This window comes from Phaethon aethereus, assembly GCF_964289735.1.
Source record: "Phaethon aethereus genome assembly, chromosome: 3".
NCBI lineage: Eukaryota > Metazoa > Chordata > Aves > Phaethontiformes > Phaethontidae > Phaethon > Phaethon aethereus.
This window is the reverse complement of record NC_138576.1, coordinates 23,181,845-23,200,948: the sequence shown is the minus strand read 5'-3', so window position 1 is coordinate 23,200,948 and position 19,104 is coordinate 23,181,845. Positions and strand designations below refer to the sequence as shown.

At 38.3% G+C, this 19,104-nt stretch overlaps 1 protein-coding gene across 1 annotated transcript in view; it reads left to right on the top strand.

The window, feature by feature from the left end:
* ERICH1 (glutamate rich 1) overlaps positions 1-19,104 on the top strand; it is a gene marked incomplete at both ends in the record, with an annotated part of 98,591 nt that overhangs the window by 8,306 nt on the left and 71,181 nt on the right. Inside the window, one exon of the mRNA XM_081998009.1 lies at positions 7,363-7,557. Within this exon, the coding sequence (XP_081854135.1) occupies positions 7,363-7,557 (195 nt within the window). The remainder of the gene's footprint in view (positions 1-7,362; positions 7,558-19,104) is intronic.

Sequence of the window (19,104 nt, the reverse complement as noted above, 5' to 3'; positions counted from 1 at the left end):
AGCATTCTCCACAGAAATGTTTTTGAGGAAACTGTTGCCTCCTACACTCTGCTGGACAGGAACGCTTCTGATGTTGTTCAGAATTTGTTTAGTTACTCAGCATGCTTTTTGTTAGTCTGTAGTCTTAACTGAGTTTTAAGTCATGCTGTCAGCCCTAAGAGAGCCTCTATAAATCTGCTGTTCCAGTGTTGGCACATGTGTTTGTGGGTAGTCAGCTTATATACTTAAGAAACTTAAAATGGTGTTGATTTAATACATAGATGCCAAACAATATTTGAAGGAGGCTTCTTAACTCTTCTCACAAAATTATGTTGGAAAGCTCCTGGATGTTCACAATTTGTATCACTAACCACCATGTATTCTGCACGCTATTTCTTGGAGTTAGACTTTGCTTTATTTATGTTATGTTAAACTGTAGAGACCTGGTGCTTTTTCAGCTTTCTGATGTATTTGTGCTTCACTGTTTCCACACATAAATTGTCAAAAATTAGCCATGGAACTAGTTTGGTACCTGTTGCAACTTGTTCTAATTTCTGAGAATACTGGCTCCTTTTTTGTCACTGAGAAATTGCTGGAAAGATATGTCTTCTGGCATTGCTTCAGCTCACTGCACAGTAGGAACATCCAGTGCTTTCAATTACAGGCTGGGTATTTTGATAGTGTTGTGTGTTTTCAGCTGGAAAGTGAATTTGTTTCACTTTTGAAATCTAAATAGAAAACTTAGAAGACAAGACTAGAGTATGTAAGCTTTTCGCATTTGTAGGTCTATTAGAATTGAAGTTTTCTACTGAAAACTTACAGGCAGTTGAACTAGATGATTGCTGTGGGTCCCTTCCAACTGAAATAACTCTAACTGCAGAAATACAGCAACTGCTCTCTTCATCTTGTGTTTACAGCTCTCTACATCTCAGACATGAGACCACAGTGGTTTCTGAAGCTGTAGAAGTACACAGAAGCCATGTATTTCACCATAAAATGGCATAGCTCTTAATAGTGGTGTGAGGAAAGTTCTTGTGTTTAAATATATTTTGAATGAAAGTACAGTGGCTCTACAGATTAAAATCTTCCACTGTTGGCTTTTTAAACAGTGTTATTTGCCACTACTACAAGCCAAATTACACTTCCTTTTCTTTAAGTGGAAAACTTGATGTCAGTGGGATTTCTGTAAGAAAGCTGAGAAAAATCTCATCTTAATGCTCTAAATGAGTTGTGTATATGCATTTCCATGTACTGCCTTTAAATGTGACTGTGCCTGAGCTACTGCATAAGTAGTAGGCAAAGTTTGGAATCTTGGTTACTGCACTAAGATGTTATGTGTTTTTTACCCCTTTTAAAAAGCAACAGCCATGCAGTGGGTATACCTAGTAACTTTTTCTTTATGAATGTCTGTCTTGTACACCATAAGCGTACTTAATGAAAATCAACTTATCTGGTATTGTTTGACATGTGATGACTCCTTTTTTGCTAGCTTTAACTTGAGACACCTGTTTGAGACCTCTCGTTTTAAATTTATCATACAGTAGTCTAAATCTATCATACATATAATGAATCCAAAATGTGTCTTGTGTAATAGATCCACCGTTATGTTAGGAAAACTGATCCACTGTTATGTTAGAAAAACTTTTCTTTCCCTGGTGACCTTCATAATAACTAAGATAAATTTTGTCTACTTCCTTTTAACCAATAAAAGGATCCAGGGCAATCACATACTCCTGACTCCAGGTTAGTTTGTGTATGTGTCAGTAACCAAATGTAATGAGTGACGTATGCAGAATATAGTATTAAAAGCAGTCTTCAGTGCAGCTGGTTCTAGTCCTTTCTGTTTGCAGTCAGCCCCTGTAGTGTTTATAGGAGTTAGAGCTCAATGTAAGAGACTCCTCTAACTACATTGTTTTACTTTCTCCAGTTAGTTTATTAGAAGCATGTTGCAGTACTTCTAGATGCTCATCACTGCTTTGAAACTGGCAATGCTCATTCACCATTAGTCTCAAATATTTTTGTGGCATGATGTAATGCAGTGTTATCCTTGAGCTACATAACACTTCTCACTACTTGCTTAAAATTCTTCTAGCATTTGTTTGCTTATGCCAAACAGACGAAGCTCTCCTTGTTCTTCTGTCTCGTTGGTTACTGTAAAAACTCTTCTCTGTGTCTGCTTAGGTTTGAGTTCAGCTGGTTTGTAAAACAGTGCACTTAAGGCTGTATAAGGTTTCCACTGAGAACTCTCTAGATTCATATATTAATGTAGTTCATTTTCCTGTCTCAGATTAAAAAATATTTGGCCCAGTAGCAAAAGAATAAAGAAGCTCTTTAAACCTTTAGGATTTGGGTCAGGTATTTCTGTTTAATATCATTACTGTGCAGTACCTCCTTTTGGCCATATGCCTAGCTCTAACATTGTGAATTCTCTTTTGTACGATTGTGAACTGTGTTCAATCTATTCCACAAAACTGGTGTGGCATGTGCAGCTCTTGCCCCCACCACCACATGTGTGCACACACGCTGTCTGATGTCTGGCAAAGCCAGGTAGTTTCAGAACACAGAGTCATCTTTAGTTGATGATTGTAAAAAGTGTAATGCTTCTCTCGCCTTCACTCACCTTCAGTGTCTTGTTTTCAACATTATACATCTCACAGCATAAAGAATCTATTCATTTTAGTATTAAAGTCCTGTCAGATTCCTGGAGGTAAAAGAGCACACGAAATGTGGCAATCACAGTTCTATTTGCGCTTCTGGACTCCAGAGTCATCAGCAATGGAAAAATCTTTCCACATGCTACTTGGAACTAAAATGGCAACTAAGGGTGCTGTAACACAGAACTCCAAAATATGGTGGTCACTGGGCCGTTCTCATCTTACCTAGAGGCTTAGAGCTTCCTCCAGTTGTCCCTGTGTGACCAAGTGTTCAGAGCCACATCTTCCTTCAGTAATGTATAGGTATGGGGAAATTTTTCTTCATGTTGCAGGATACGTTCCCTATAGAACTCAGAAAGTGTCTTTAGTCTTCAGTAGGTTGGGAGTAATGAGCTATCAATTATACTATCTGCTGTCACAGATTTTGTAGGGAAGTAAGGACGGTTGAAAGCAATGCAGAGCTAATGCTAACAAACATTCTCTGTTGCCTTTATCGGCATCCACATCACTGCCATTCCTGGCCCCTAAAGCTCTTAGCTTATCTGCTTTCTTCTCTCGCTTCCAGTTTCTCATCTGTCAGTTCCAGAGACTGTTTTGTTCTGAGAGAAGTATTTGCAATGTGCAAATTGCAAAGCCTTGTCTGTACAACAAGGCTTCCCTTTTTTCTTTCTAATTGGTTCCTTATTGCTGTTCACATTTCTTTCCTGTTCGATAACAGCCTCAGTTCCAGAGGTAATTCCCCTCAAACTGTTCTTTCTCTTCCAGACTGGAGCATGAGGTTTTGTAATATGTGAATACAGTTTTCAAGAATGTCCTCAAAAACATACCCAATAGAATATATTTAATCCACTCCCTTGTACCTTGAGCATTAAGGCTGTATGTAAGTGTGGCAATTTTTGCTAGTTCTGACTCCAAATAGTGTAGCCCACTAGCTAAGAAAAGTGTGCCCAGACTGGTCTGTTGAAAGACCACATGTATCTGTACAGATCCTCCATCACTTACGTTGACTGGAAAACAGCAGCAACAAATACCAATAGGTACTTGGCTATGCTATGGGTGTGGTGAGAGCAAGTCTTCTTGCATTTTGGAACTCTGGTAGGTTAGATAGGTCTTTGGTAGCAGTAATTTTCCCTTGAATTTTCTTTATTGCTAATCTCCTCTTAAGAGGTAGTTATTTTTAAGGGTTTGAGCAGTTCTTACCAGATGGACTGATCTCTGCTGCATACTGCCAAAGACATCAGGTTAAGGAGAGTTTTGAATAGGGGAGAAAAACTGCTCTGTAGTATATCAGGCAAGACCAACCTCCTGCGGTTAAGCCAGTGCTCATGGATATCTTCTTTTAAAAATAATTGCAGCAATAAAACCCTGAGTAAAGAGCATCCTCTGTCATCTGAACAATGTTTTGGTAGATCAGCTCTGAGACTGTTAACTGCAGAGCAGAGTGCTGCTTTGGAGCATGTAAAGCTGCTGAGTATAGCAGAGGAGAGATTCCTCAGAGCCTAATTTCCTTGTTCGTTGATACACAGGACAAACTTGTTCCAAAAATTTTGGACCGCAGGCAGATTTTTTTTTTTCCAGGCTAGAATATGCTTAGGATTCCAAAGAGTTCAGACTAAATCAGTCCATTTTTTTCAGCTGCTCTGTAGTGCTACCACCTTCCTCATCCTCCCGAGGAAGGCGTACTGCAGGGATACATTGCTTCCTGCTGTCTTAAGAAGGCTTGAAATACATCTGGTTCCAAACAGGGACCTAGTCATGCCTAGGTGTCACCACTGCTCATTTCCAGTCTGTCGTGGTTATTGGGACTTACTAGTCCTCTTAAGAGATGACTTTGCAGTGCTGAGACATGCTGACACAGATGTGAAAGCTTCGCAGGCAATAAAGAACTCCCCCACTCTGCACCCGGCTGCTTCTTCCTGTGTCTGCTGAAAACTCTAGCCTGTAAGACTGGGTGCTGCTTTGGGTTGGCAGCTAAACCACATCTTTGCTGAAGCACTCTAGATATTTCTTTTGAAGCAAGAGAGATTTTTGTGAAAGAATGCTTTCCTCAGTATTCACACCCTCCAAAAGCAGGTATTAGAGGTGGGGAGAGCACCACGTGAATGAGAGAGAATGAATGTATCAAAGCTGGTTTCCTGTTGCTTTCTGAAGCAATGCTAATGTGCATATGAGTATAGTTCCTATATTTTAAAAAGGAAAGGAAGAGTGAAGTCATTCATTTGTGGGAGTAACAGAACAGATGACTAGAGAAATCAGATTTCAAGATGGGGAGCATAAAATCCATTGTAGCTATGAGGAGGCTGGCTCTCCTCAGCAGATTTGGAGATAATGTATTTTCACATATAGATTCATCAGTATCTCAATGATCATTTGCTTTGGAAGAATAGCTTCCTCCATACAAGTGCTTGAATGTTAATTTTGTGTACTGGTTTTGTCTGTTCTAGCTAGCTTTTTTTGTAACACCTCCTGTGGTGCTATGTTTGGGTGGGTTTTTTTTGATTTGTGGTGAAAACAGTCTTGATGGCACACCAATGGTTTGGTCATTGCTAAGCAGTGCTTGCACAGCAGCAATACCTTCTCTGTTTCTCACCCTACCCCACCAGTGAGAAGGCTAAGGGTAAACAAGAAGTTGGGAGGGAGCACAGCCAGGACAGCTGACCCCAACTGACCAAAGGGGTATTCCAGACCATACGACATCATGCTCAGCATATAAAGCTGGTGGAAGAAGGAGGAAGGGGGTGGACATTTGGAGCAATGGCGTCCGTCTTCCCAAGTAACCATTACGAGTGATGCAGCCCTGCTTCCCAGGAGATGGCTGAACACCTGCTTGCCCATGGGGAGTGGTGAATGAATTCCGTGTTTTGCTTTGCTTGTGTGCGCGGCTTTTGCTTTCCCTGTTAAACTGTCTTTATCTCAGCCCACAAGTTGTCTCAATTCTACCTTTCTCTATCCCATCCCACTCAGGGGTGAGGAGTGAGCAAGCAGCTGTGTGGAGCCTAGTCTACTGGGCTTAAACCATGACATTTAGTAATGGCTCTACTGGAGTTCATTAAAAAGCTGCAGTGTTAGTAGCAGTACTCAGGGAGAGGATGCAGGATAAACCTCTTGGACAACTAGAGGTAGAGATCTGCAAAGGGCGGTCAACTTTTGTCTTATTACACTGCTTATTTCTGTTTGCTTTCCCTAGTTGTCCTCTGAGGAGAGTAATTATGGATTTAGTCTTTCTAACTGTAGAATATCATGGCAAGGGAACCTCGTGAAAAGAAAATACACAGTCAGCTGTTGATGTGAGTCTTTTTGGAAACAGTAGTCTTAGCCCATAACTTGCAAAATGGATGGTGCTTACCTAATGGGGACAGGGCTAGCAGCTTGTCACAGTTTTTTTGAAATACTAAAATTTGGGCTTCATAAGAGAACTTTTCTGCACAAGTGTCTCTTCAGGCTTATATCTTGTCAAAGGCCTTTTGTAAGGTCACCAATTATTCAAGAGATTGGGCACAAGCAAAGAGTAAGTGATCATGCATAAGCTAGTAAGAGCTCAAAAAAAGTCTAACAAGACATTTTCCCCCATTGTCACGTAAATGACTAACTATTGAAGCATATTGCCAAGGTACCTGTGGAGATAAAGTTTGTCTATCAAGGACTGGTGGTTAAAGGATTTCCCAGCTGAATGAAGGTGATTTTTTTTTCAGTTGTGAAGGAAAGTAATTTGTTGAAGAGAGTTATGTGATGATAGTATGTTCTTTTATTAAGCTGCAGTAGGAGCCATTCTTCTTATAACCATGTAAGTCCTTTTCTCTTGGCAGAATTACTTGGTTAAGGATCTGCACCAGGTTGCTTGCATAGTGTCCATACACTGTATATTAATTTAAAAATTGGAGTTTCGATAACATGTCTTTCTCTAAATCTCTTTTTTCTCCTCCCCACATCTTGTAATATCTGCTTGACTATGTAGAATTCATGAAGTTGGGGTGTTGTTTTGCAACAGATTAATTTCTTAGTGTTACTTTTTATTTTTATATAATATATAACTTCAAGTGATTGAAAAATGCATGCATCTGTATAAACATGATAGTTTTGTTGATGAGTAGGTTATTTGCATGTATTTCTTTATCTTTAATCAAATGATGCTTGCATTTTAGTGACTAGCAGCAGATTGCCAGTGTCGTCAGAAAGGGGCCCATAAGAGGAAGAGGCTTACAAGAATACTGCTAATTCTGTAGAAATAATTGGCTTACCATGTGTTTCTGCTGCTGTCTACTTCTACTTTTTCAGTGTGATTAAATAGTTGTAGCTTACTGATTTTAATGAGTGATTCAATTGCAATGCCTCTGTGCCAGAAGAGACCTGCATTTTGAGCAGCCTTATAACACTTGTGTAGGAAGATACTTGTTTTAAAGGCAGTTTAAAAAATTACTGTGTGTTTAGTCTGTAAATGTACTGTATTATTCTATTGCCAAAATGTAGTCAAATAGAAGACTTTAAATGTAACCTTGCTAGTGAACTCTGGAGTTTTGAAGCTGCTTTTCAGACTAAAGTTTAGGACTTCAGTATATTATTTTCAGCTTTACCTGTAGGTGAAGGTAGGTAGGGACTACTAAAAACAGACTTGCACGGAATATGAGGGGAAACTATCTGGTATCAGTAAGTTCTTGTTTTTTTAAAGTCTTAAAATACCTTTAAAACACTGCATTTATTTCTGTTTAAAAAAGGTTTTCTTACCCCACAGTGTTCATAGGGAAAGTACTGAAACGACTCTATGCTGAAACTTCTTCATCTTCTCTTGTGCATACGTTGAGTATAGAAGAGGAGGCGGTTCTTGGAAATCTGGGCTCAAAATCCAAAGAAAAGAATGTGGATAATTTTCAGACTTCATCAGCAGATGCTAGCACGTCAACTGATACACCCTGCAAATCATTTCAAGGTGAGACTGCATAGCCCTCTTTCTGATAATATGCTTTTAAATGTAGTTACTTTACTTGAGAACTGTATAGTATCTGCTTTTTTCATCTGTTGATACTAACAGACAAATTCGAATACAAGCACTAGTGGTACTTAATACCTAGAACACTTAATGTCAGTGCATAAGCCTGTGACATCCAAGAAATAGTCTTGGAATATATATGTGAATGCAGCGTTTAGCGGTAGCTAATATGAAGCTTCGGTGTAAGCTACAACTGTCTTTGTAATGTCTGTCGAACAGTGAGAAAATTACTTGCACTGGTACAACTCTGCTCAGCTATTAGAGATACATGTTTGATATGTTTGGTCATAAGAAGGTTAAGAGGAAATATCGTTACTTCAACTACCAAATGGGAAGGAGGAGTATAAAGACTGAGCTGTGCACTTTTGGAAGGTGCTTAGCCAGAGGAGACGGGGCAACAAACAAGTTGTGGCAAGAGTGATTTCAGCTAGATGGGGAAGGGGATTCCACCTTGGGGATGATCAAACATTGGGAATGAACTGCCCAGAAGGAGTTGTGGTATCTCCGTCCTTGGAAGAGCTGAAAACTGAACAATGTACTAGAAAACTTGATCTAGTTGGGTCAAATTTTAATGGTGTTTGGGCTAATGATCTCCAGAAGACCCTTCCAACACACATTACTCTAGCAATCTGTGTTACTGGGTGTTTTTTGATTTGTTTGATTTTTTTTTTTTTTTTCAATTAAAGAAGAAAAGCGCCCCACCCAATCTGTAACAAAGATGGCTAGTAACAGGTTGGCTACAGGGCTTTCTTCCATGTCTGTGATAGAATTTGCTTTTGAAGGATTGTGTGGCTGTTGTCCTGTATTGCATCCTGTTACTGTGACAGAAGATTGCCTGGCAATCTCAACTTGTTGCAGTTCTGTTTGTTTGATACCCATTTTGTTTTTCTAGATCACTACTTTTAGTACTTCTTTTGCGTAGTCAATAATGAGAGGCATGTTTTCAAAAGGCTGATAAAGCATTAAGCTTATTCTATAAAATGATATTTGGTAATACCGGGAACTAATTATCCTTTGGAAATAGGTAACAAGCTATTTATTGGTTCTATGATGAAGACACGTTAAATAAGCATGACTATGGAGTAACTTCCTAAACTAAAAATGCCTTCATTTGTAGTGAATCTATACCATTCCTTGTAATTAGGGCCTGTCCAAACTCCCACTGAAGTGGGAGGTGAGGGGGATAATTTAGTTGACCTTGTGATGTATAAATTCCCTGGTTCTTTATACCTGGTTCCTAATACACTGTTCTTCAACCAGAATCCTAATACAGGTAAAATATAGCTCATGGGAAGGGGAACACAGAACAAAAAGAACAGTTCTGTATTTAGGATTTTCACAGCAAAGCAACAAGGCTGTTCTTGAAATTAACAGCCAACTAACTGAGCTTATTTTCTGTTGGAGGAAAGCAAATGCTGTGGTAGTGCAGAAGGGGTTTTGCCTTGACTGATGTTCTACAAATGGGTACTTCAAAAACAAAAACCACACCTTGAAAAGGGTTGCAGTGATAAAGTCATAGGAGAAAATGAGTTACCCATTTATGAAACCAACAGATAACCTTTCTTTTCTGGTTGTGATTTCATTTAAAGTTAAGGAGCTCTTGCATGAATAGTATACGTTGTGATTTTTATGGCATCAAGCACTGAAAGTACATGTTTAGTGATAGGCTCTAAGATTTGGAGCTATAAACTGTATGACCTTGGAAAAGGAAAAACATAAAGGCCTTGATTGAATTCTTTGATCATATACTATTTTAAGTAACTTCTTTCTTGTAGACCAAAGATTATGGGCAGAACTATGAAACAGCTAATATAGCAGTAGTCTAAGATGGACAATGGAAAATGAGAGGAATTTTTTGTGTGTAGATATAAACTCTTTCCTAGTGTGATTATTTCAGTCCTACAAAATCTACAGAAAAATTTAATTTAGTGTCAATAAGAAATTGAGGATTTCTTTAAAAAGAACCTGACTTAAAGTTTAAGTATTTTCTAGCATTAAATAACAGCTTTTACTATAAAACTCATCACAATGTTCTACTTGCCGTTAACAGTTATTTTTGAATTGTGAAAATACCATTACTGATATGCATAAGCTAAGCCCTCTAGATTCTTATTTGTATTGGAATGCAGTTTGGAGCATTACCTTAAATGTCTGCATTTTGAAGCATAATAGGGACTTATGCCTATAAAATTTAAATACCATACTCTTATATCCTGTAAATATTTGCATTTATATGCCTCTTGAGATCAAGTTGAAGTTGAGATGCTTAAGTATACAGATCAGGACCCATGTTAATGACTGGTTCTCATTTAATTTTGGAAGATTAATAATTTAGTATCAGAAACGGTTGACCCATAAAACTCCCCGCATAGTTCTGGAACTAAAGCTTACAATAAGACCCAGAATAACAGGAGATCGAAGGAAAATTCTGAGGGACACTGTCCTTTGTCACTAGAAAGTGGCATTCTGAATGTTTTTTGTGTTTTCTTTAGGAACGTGGTAGTTCTGTTAAGGATGGGCAAAACATACGGAGACACCACACACCTATTGAAGCCCAAAGAAGGAGTGTAGTTGCTTATCTTATCCTTGAAAAGAGAAGTTTTTTATTATTTTTTTAAGTGACTTAAAAACCAACAAACCCAACCACTTTCCTGTGGCCAAAATTTCCATTCAAGGGTGTACTAAGATGTACCTTCCCTTTGGATTCTAGTTGTCCTAAATTGGATTTTTTCCCCCTATTCTTCCAAATGCTCAGTGAAAAAATGAATGTAACCAAAATAGGGGCTCCCCCCTCCCCAGGACAATTAGGTAAGACTTTCTAAATATTTCTCCCCTTGAGGAACCTGATTCTTCCATTGCAAGAGCTATAGTTCTTAATTTCAGAAGATGCAAGAAGAGAGTTTTTTCTTGTTTCAACATAAGATTAAAGAGGGTCTAGATAACCAGCTTTATTACCTTAAACAATTTAAAAGTCACACATACATGTAATAAAACTGAGCCTTCTTGGCAGGCAAAGTACTGATGAGAGCAAATGGAAAACTGAAAGCCCCTACAAATACGAGGACTTAATTTCTTTTTCCTTAGGATTGCAAATATGTTTCCAAGTTCAGTATTACAAATGCTTAAAAACTTGCTGTACCACCAAAAAAAAAGTGTCTGGCAAAACACTGAGCAATCATTTCTAAGTATGAATTACTTGCTTGGATATGGCCTTTGACTAAATTTTGTTCTGAGAATTGGTTTAGCTTCTTTCTGACCCTTGTTGGGGCAGGATCTACTTGCAACAAATATTAATTTCATGGAGAATGTTTCTCTTGAAGTCTGCAGTTCTGTGATTTCTTTACTTTTGTTGATACTTTACAACCTCTCTAATTATTTTTAATACCTCTCTAGTATATATTCAAAGTAGACATGCATGCTTCTGACTAGAGACTTGATAACTGGAGAACTGACTTTTTTAATGGCCTCCTTAGTCTTAGGCCTTTTTCTTGATGAGAATTATAATCACTTTTTAAAGGACTTGGGATTTACTGATTGATATTTAGCATCTTCCCTATAAAAATTAAAATTCAAGAGTTGCTGAAGAAGGATAATTGTATACATGTGAAATGTATAATATTCATTTTTTTCTGTATAAAGCATACTTTATACTTCTGGGTTTTGTGTTTTCTCTAATTCTGAAAAAGAAAATTGAAATGCAGAGAGCCTAGGCAGAGTCTCAGGTCTTGTGGAGACAACCTATTTGATCTTTTTTGTCTCCTTCATTTATTTAAGAGGTAATGAAGAAAAATACTAAGCTACTATTACTCCTAAGTTTTAGGGTTTTTTTAAAAAAGGGTGTCCATATTATACTGTATAAATAGACAAAATGCAATTTACTCTATATTCATTAAATAAAAATGTGAATGTCTATTAGCTGTGAAATATCCCAGTATTGTTATCCGATGTTAGGGATTCCTGTCAAAATTCAGTACAGCTGTGTGATTATTTTCTGTGTGCTGTCCTTCTTGCTTTTTCCATTGAAGCTCTTAGTGCTGACAGTATACTGCATTTAAGAAATCATCACTGGGACACCTGGGCTGTGTCCTTACCCATGCTAATCCTGTCTTCCTGCAGCCATTCTGTTATAGAAAACTCAAGGTTGTGACAGAAGTGGCTAGAAGATGAAACTTGTCTAAAAAATATGCATTGACAGCCCTGGCTTTTAGTTGATCAAATTAATGAAACACGTATGCTTGAGAAATTGAACTCTAGCTGTACCCAGTGCAGTAAACAGCTTTAGAGACTTGTTAAACAGTTCAGCTTTGTTTTAATTAATTACTCTGAAGAGCTGTCTATTGTGAATAAACTAAAGAGCAATGAGGATTATAATTATTATACAACAAAGTGTTGTCACGCACTCTTATGCTCTTCTCCCAAGAGTTTAAAAGTTCTCTTATTACATGCTATATTACAGTGGCATTATACTGTTAAAATGGGACAGATGTATGCAGAAGCGAGTAGAGTATTTAAGTGAAGACAAGACACCAACCTATGGTGGCTATGGTAGAATGCTGCCCAGCCAGACTGACAGGCTGGTAGCTATATGATTGGGGGTAATGTAGAGATCTGTGTTGTTTTGTTTTTTTTTTGGGGGGGGGCGGGTAGAAAGGGCAGGGGGGGAGGAGGACAACAACCAACAAAAGACAAAACACAAACAAACAGTCTCTGTTCAGACTGAGTTGGATGCATGTGTAATATCTGTAACTTCTGTTGTGACAGAAACAGCTTTGTAGTTCAGTCTCCAGTTCCCCTGGCAATGCTTTTTTTTTTTTTTTTGCTGGTGGTTGGAAGATTCCTTCCTTTTCCAGTGTTCTTATGTATATACATTTTCTCTTCTCTTTCTTCTCTTCTCCATCTTCTTTTCAAACAGCTTAGCTGTCATAGAGAAATTTGCTGGCCTCTGAGAACTGAAAGCAGTTTAACAAGTAGCTCATCTAATGGTATGTAGCCATTGCCTAATTGGAGTAGAAGATGCCAGCTTTAGCTTTAAGTGTAGACAAACTAAACCTAAATGTAGCCAGCTGCAGGAAAACTGTCTTGCGAACGGAGACAGAAAAATGGTTTGTGTAAGAACTTGATAAAATTGACTTCTTTCAGCTAGAGAAGGGCTGATAGACAGTCCTGAGGTGAATCTAACTGTAGCATAGTAATTGTTTGTGCTGGCATTCTCACTGTCCCCTTTGTCTCCCCATTTGAAATTATTTTTAATGTATTGATAACAAAACAGGTTGTGTGAGATGCTTCTCCTTCTCCCATTTACACTGGGGAGTTTATTACTTAAGCTATCACTGTCAAAATCATAGTAATTCAGAGTCAAATTTCATGTTTTCTGCTGTTACACACACTTACTTCCTACCAACTGTACCCTCTAACTGTTGAGAAGTGGAAATGCTTATAATGTGAACTTGGTACTGAACTAAATTCAGGGCAAATGATTTTCCGTAACTTTTTGTACACAAAGAGGAATGGTCTGTTGCTGATTACTTCCAATTATGGAATAAAAATTGTGTGTTTTGGGGGATAAAAGTTTAAAAACTTAGACTTTGTTTACTTTTATTCTGATGAGCACATCTGTTTATTTCCTGGACTAGTTTCAGGTAAGTCCCAGTAATGACATAATCACTTAATCGGTGAGGGTGATTAATTGCAACTTAGATATTGCCTTTTAGATTCAGCGTTGTTACATTTATTTTAAAAAACATATTGATTGACAGGGATGAATTTGGCTTTTGAAAAGCTTGTTGAACAAATAAGATCTGCACACTGGGAGAAATAATTGAGCTGAGTATTAACTTTACATTTTTAGGGTAGCTTTATTCTCCTGTTTATACATCTAATCAAAATATTGCCTATAACTGTATACCAGGACATATGAGACACTGTAGCTTCTAAGTTAAATAACATTTAGCTGTATAGTTTGTTTCATCATTACCTCATATATTCAGCTTTCAGAAAACAAAAAATAGCTTGTACCACTTTTTAAATTAGCCATCTTGTAATTTTAAAATTTCCATCTGCCTGTAGTCAGATTCTGCTCTGGAAAGTGTTCTGTGTCTTGGTTTCCTTGATCAACGTTTTTCCTCTACTTTACTCTCGCTCCGTATTGTGCTTTGTTTTCATTAGCTTTTCTAAGGGAATGCTGATGTTTTAAGAGCTCATAGGTAAAAATTCTTCCTCAGACGATGAGTGAGAAGAAGAGGAAGAAGTACTTCTACTTTTTTTTAATCTGTTTTTTTTCTCTGTGACAAAGAATGTCTGCCCACTTCTAATGTAATGAAATTGAGACTGAGTTATAGTAGGTCAGTCTCCAATAAAATGGGCTATAATACAGCCTTTCTACATGTCTTTAAAAAAAAAAAATCTAAGACTTAATGCATGTGTGGGAGGTGGTGAGGGAAATAAATTTGAGCTCTCTTGTTCCTTGTTTTTTATGAATTTCCCATCTCAATTTTGGGCCTTATAAAATGCGTATATCTTTATTGACCTTAATTTCCTTCTGAAGCTTTTGGTTTCCATCAAGCTGAAGGAAAAGACAATGATGAGGAGGTATTTCTGAGGATTTTTCTCAAGTTGTTTTCTTCTTTTAATGCTCTAGTCCTCTGAGCATCAGACCTCTTCTCTTCCATCTTCCCTCAAGATTTCGTTGATGTAATGAGGTCTGTAAATTCCAAGCTTGACCACGTCACTGTCGTTGATAATATTTCCAGTAGAACAAAAGTTAACAGAAAACAGAATGGTCTGAAAATATGTCTTAAACCAAACTTAGATGGTGATGTCATTTTTACTAGCGACAAAAAAAATACGTGTAAGGAATGAAAAGCAAAAGACAATAGGGCCTTGTGGGTTTTTTGTTTGTTGGTTTTTTTCTTTAGATAGATAGATAATGACCTATGGCATAGTTTAAAATAGGAAAAAAACCTTTGTATTAGTATCTAGGTCATCTTACACCTGTTTCAGCTCTTAAGAAAGAAATTGGATTCCTGCTGTTAATACAAATAAGAAAATGATAAGGCCTAGTATTCAATGAAAGAGAATGTTAATTATATACTGAAGAAGTCTGCAATCTACATTGAAATACATAGCTGTAAAAAGTATAAGAAGTGCAAATGTGTTTTTGGAAGTAAACTACTAGCCTTTAGAATGAGGGTAATTGTAAGACAGTGTGGCAAAATGCTATTATATGAGAGAGTCTTCACTAAGCATGCAGAGTAGATAATGAGACAGCTTTAAGAAATAATTCTGGGCAAATAATTGCCACCAGAAAAAAACCCACCCTGTTCTAAAGCCCTCAAGAAGGAGGCTTTGCCCTTAGTTGCGAATAAACCCCCAAAACAGTTTTAAGAGTTGAAGATCTCCTGCACTGCAGGGTAGCAACACTATAGTTACATGTTTCTCAACTGGATGATGAGGAACTGTTAAGATAACCTGTAACAGATGCTTGAACCTTAGTAATGTAGACTTTAATAAAATTGGAAGTTAATTTAAGACACAAAACAGAGTTTTAAAACAGAATAAATAAAATCCCAAGTAGATGGGTTTTCCAAAGCGCAGATGGCTTAACAAAACGGTAACTATGTTGGCAATAGTTGTAGATGTATTTGAGAGACTTAGTGCAATGTGAATGCATGGATCATCATTCATTTGGATGCTGTCATTGTTCCTCTTTCTATTCTCCGTCCCTTCTCATCATACTTACGCTTGAACAGGAAGGCTGAAATGTAACTTGTTAAATAACATCTTTCAAAAAATATTAGTGTGCTTAGCGGAAAAAGGTTGGGAATCCATCCCACCAAACTTATGGGTACCACTGCATGATTGTATCTAGTTTCACTGAAAATCTAGTCATTATCTGAGTATGTTTGAAAGGACAAGCTGTAAGGCTGGCCAGCAGCTACCATTTTCCTTTTGCAGTCTCTTCAATTTGCATGCTCTCCACATGGGGGAGAGCTGGGAGAGGGAGCTTCTGTAGGAGTTGGTTCCAGACCCTTCCTCTGTGCTAAGCCATAGGCAAGTGTTAGCTCCCTAGGGATCTGCATAGTGAAACCTTGTACTCATCCAAGCTCTTCAGAAGTCTGGTGGTCATGAGGACCAGGTGCAGGCTGTCATACACTAGTCTTATTTGCTCAAACATGGAAAAGGTGGGGTTAAAGAGAGATTACTTGTGCTCATCCATCTTGTTGGCTATCAGTGTGATAACTGGCACAAGTTATTACAGTCCAAGGAGCCATGGGCAGAAAAAGGAATTTTCATTCAAAAATAGATCTTGAAGGCCTAGCTTTATTTAGCTCATCAAGTGTACCGAGTCACCAAGTCATAAAGAGGAATGCTTAGGACAGACTACCATAACTACTGACTTCATTTACTTTACAGTCATTGTCATTATTTGAGAAGAGGAAGCAACCTCTGTAATCTAGACTTTCTCTTTTTAATGAAGTGAAGCACTTCTGGTGATGGGAAGTGTCAGGAGGGAGGTTGGAATGAACTGGCTTGAGTGACAACATGCTACCAGACACAAATGGTAAACACCGTAAGAATTGGGAGCAGTCTTCTGTAGTACTGCTAGGCTTCTAAAAAAAATAATAATTTGGGAATCTAGTGAAAACATACTATTTCTTGAGCATGAAAGGATAGTGGATTTTTTTCAATGGAAAGCAGCAGAAATTAAGGTCAATCCAAAAAATTCAGTACTGCGGTCTACCTTATTGTCAAAAAGAGTATTGGAATAAAGTGAGCATATTGCACTGCTTCCTCACAATGTTCTCCAACAGTTTGCTGCCTGAGGATTTTCTGATCCAGAGAACAGTGTGTGTCTGTTTAATGATCTGATTTTTTTTTTTCATTAATTTGTTGTTTGAATAGAACTATACACGTTGGAGTTTTACCTGGCAAGCAGAGAAATTTATCATTCAAAACAGAGTAGCAGACAGCTTCAAAATTTTGAATCTGAAGTAAACTCTGCAGAAGAAAATACTTTTTCAGTATTCTATTACAGGTATTGGTGCTAATAAAATACATGAGGTAATTAGATGTCCAAAAGACATTCAGTAAACTTTTATGTAGAAAGAGGTGATGAATCTTTGGAAGGAGTGTATCTTCAGCCAAGGGGTGGATTGGACACTAATATTTGCAGATGAGAAAATATTTTTATTAGTTAAATTAGTAAGATTTTTACACCAGAGCTGTGAAAACAAGCTGAAGGAATTAGACTGTAATAGTAAACTATATTTATTAGCTTTCCATAAGGGAGTTCCATAATTTTTTGAGAGGCAAGTTCCTACCTGCAGTAGTGAATTTGTGCAGAAATAATGCATCAACTACTCCAATCATCCAGCAAAGTAGCACAACATTTCCATTATTGTGTGACAGTTATCATCTGAGTAAAACAAATGACCAGCAGTAAGTACCTGTCTGTTCTTTGCTAGATTGCTTATTATAATCATCATCATTTTTTCTCTCTACCCAGTGTGACTTACTTAGTATTGAGGGAGAGAGTCCTCCTGAAAACTCAGGTCAAGCATCAGGAATTATGTAGCACTCCAATGGAAAGGGTTGTACTCTCTGATTGCACAGAATATTACTTGAGCTAAAACATTCTACCTTTATAGAAAGCACTCGTGTGTTTGTGTGTTGACTTGAGAATGGAAGACAATCCTGTGAAAGTCAACCCGTGGACAGAGGGTGAATGTACACAATGCAGTTGCTTCGTGTCCCTGAAGTTACTCTCACATACCTTACCATGACAGACTCAAGTAACTGTAGCTTGATGTTCAGGAACTTGGATATCATCTGAACAAAAACCTGTATACATTGGGGGTATTTAGGATCATAAGATTTGTTCATGCTAATGAAGGACAATTTGCTGTCTTCACATGATCAGCTGGCAAGTACCTATTTCTCAGTACCACAGCTCAGGAGGACCCTCAAGGTGTATATGTTCTACAGTTAGTCACTGATATTCTCTTGGCTACACTTCAGTTTATGCAGGCTTTCTGGAGGAGACAAAACACTCATGCCTGGGATCTTCATGTCTTTAAAGATGCTTGTCTTGCTATTCAGTGAAGGGCGAAAGTGATACTGTGTCTATATTGTGTAGAGAGGAGTTGTATATGTGTGTATTGTCTGGCTGAGATGGAGTTAATGTTCCCCAAAGCAGCCTTCATAGTGTTGTGCTTTGTATTGGTAGCTACAAAGGTGTTGATAACACACCAGGGTTTGGCTACTGATGAGCAGTGCTTGCACAGCATCCAGGCTGTCTCTCCAACATTCCCCCCTTACCAGTAGGCTGGGGGTGGGCAAGATCTTGGGAAGGGACAGAGCCAGGACAGCTGACCCACGCCAGCCAAAGGGATTTTCCATACCATATGATAACTGCTTAGTGATAAAAGCGAAGAGAAAGGAGAACTGGGGCGGGGGGGGCATTTGTTTTTTACGATGTTTGTCTTCTGGAGCAACCGCTATGTGTACTGAAGCCCCACTTCCCAGGAAGTGGCTGGACATCGCCTGCTGATGGGAAGTAGAGAATATATCTTTTGTTTTCCTTTGCTTCTGTACATGGGCTTTGCTTTTTGCTTTATTAAACTGCCTTTATCTTGACCCATGAGTTTGGGGGCTGTTTTGCATCTTAATTTCTGCCCCCTGTCCAGCTGAGGAGGGGAGTGATAGAGTGGCTTGGTGGCATCTGATGTCCAGCCAAGGATTTTCAACCCACCACAATGTGCATTGGGGGTTGTCATAGCTTTCAGGTTGTAATCTCAATCTCACTTATAATTAATAAAAATGAGGAACAGCTAGAACATGGTCATATTCTAGCTTATGTAATAAGTAAAAATGTACTTTAATACAAACTAGTTAAAGAAGATAACAGATCTTCCTCAAACCTTATTTTTGTCCAGATGATATCTACTGTAACACCACACAGTAAGTGCTTACTAAGAATATTGACTTTTGTAGAAGGTGTGCCACTGAACTAATCAGACCTTGGATTTGATCCAGCATCAATCCCTTTCTTCCTGTGCTTTTCTGTAAAGACCTCTTTTTGGGGATGAACTTCGAGAAGTAATAGCCAAGTGTTTCCAAGGGATGATTTTGTGGAAAAGATCACAGTCTTGGTCAGACTGGGCTGACGTGACGGTTGTTTGGGGGAGGCGGCAAGATGTTCTAGCTGACCTCTGGACTCAGGTCCTCTGCTTGCGCTAGGAGTCCTGCGCTGTGGGAACACAGCAGTAGGTTACCAAGGCTTTCTGAGCTGCAGGGAAAGACAAAATTTCAGTGTAAGGTTGTGAAACTAAAAGTAGTGACAAACAGCAGTGGGAACACCAGGGTCAGAGGAGGAGGAGGTGCTGTGTGGTTGAGCAAACGTTCCTGAAGGACTGCAGCCCACTGAGAACTCTCTGTGGCGTAGGGGAAGAGTGAGAAGGAAGGAGCATCAGAGAGAAATCGTTATGT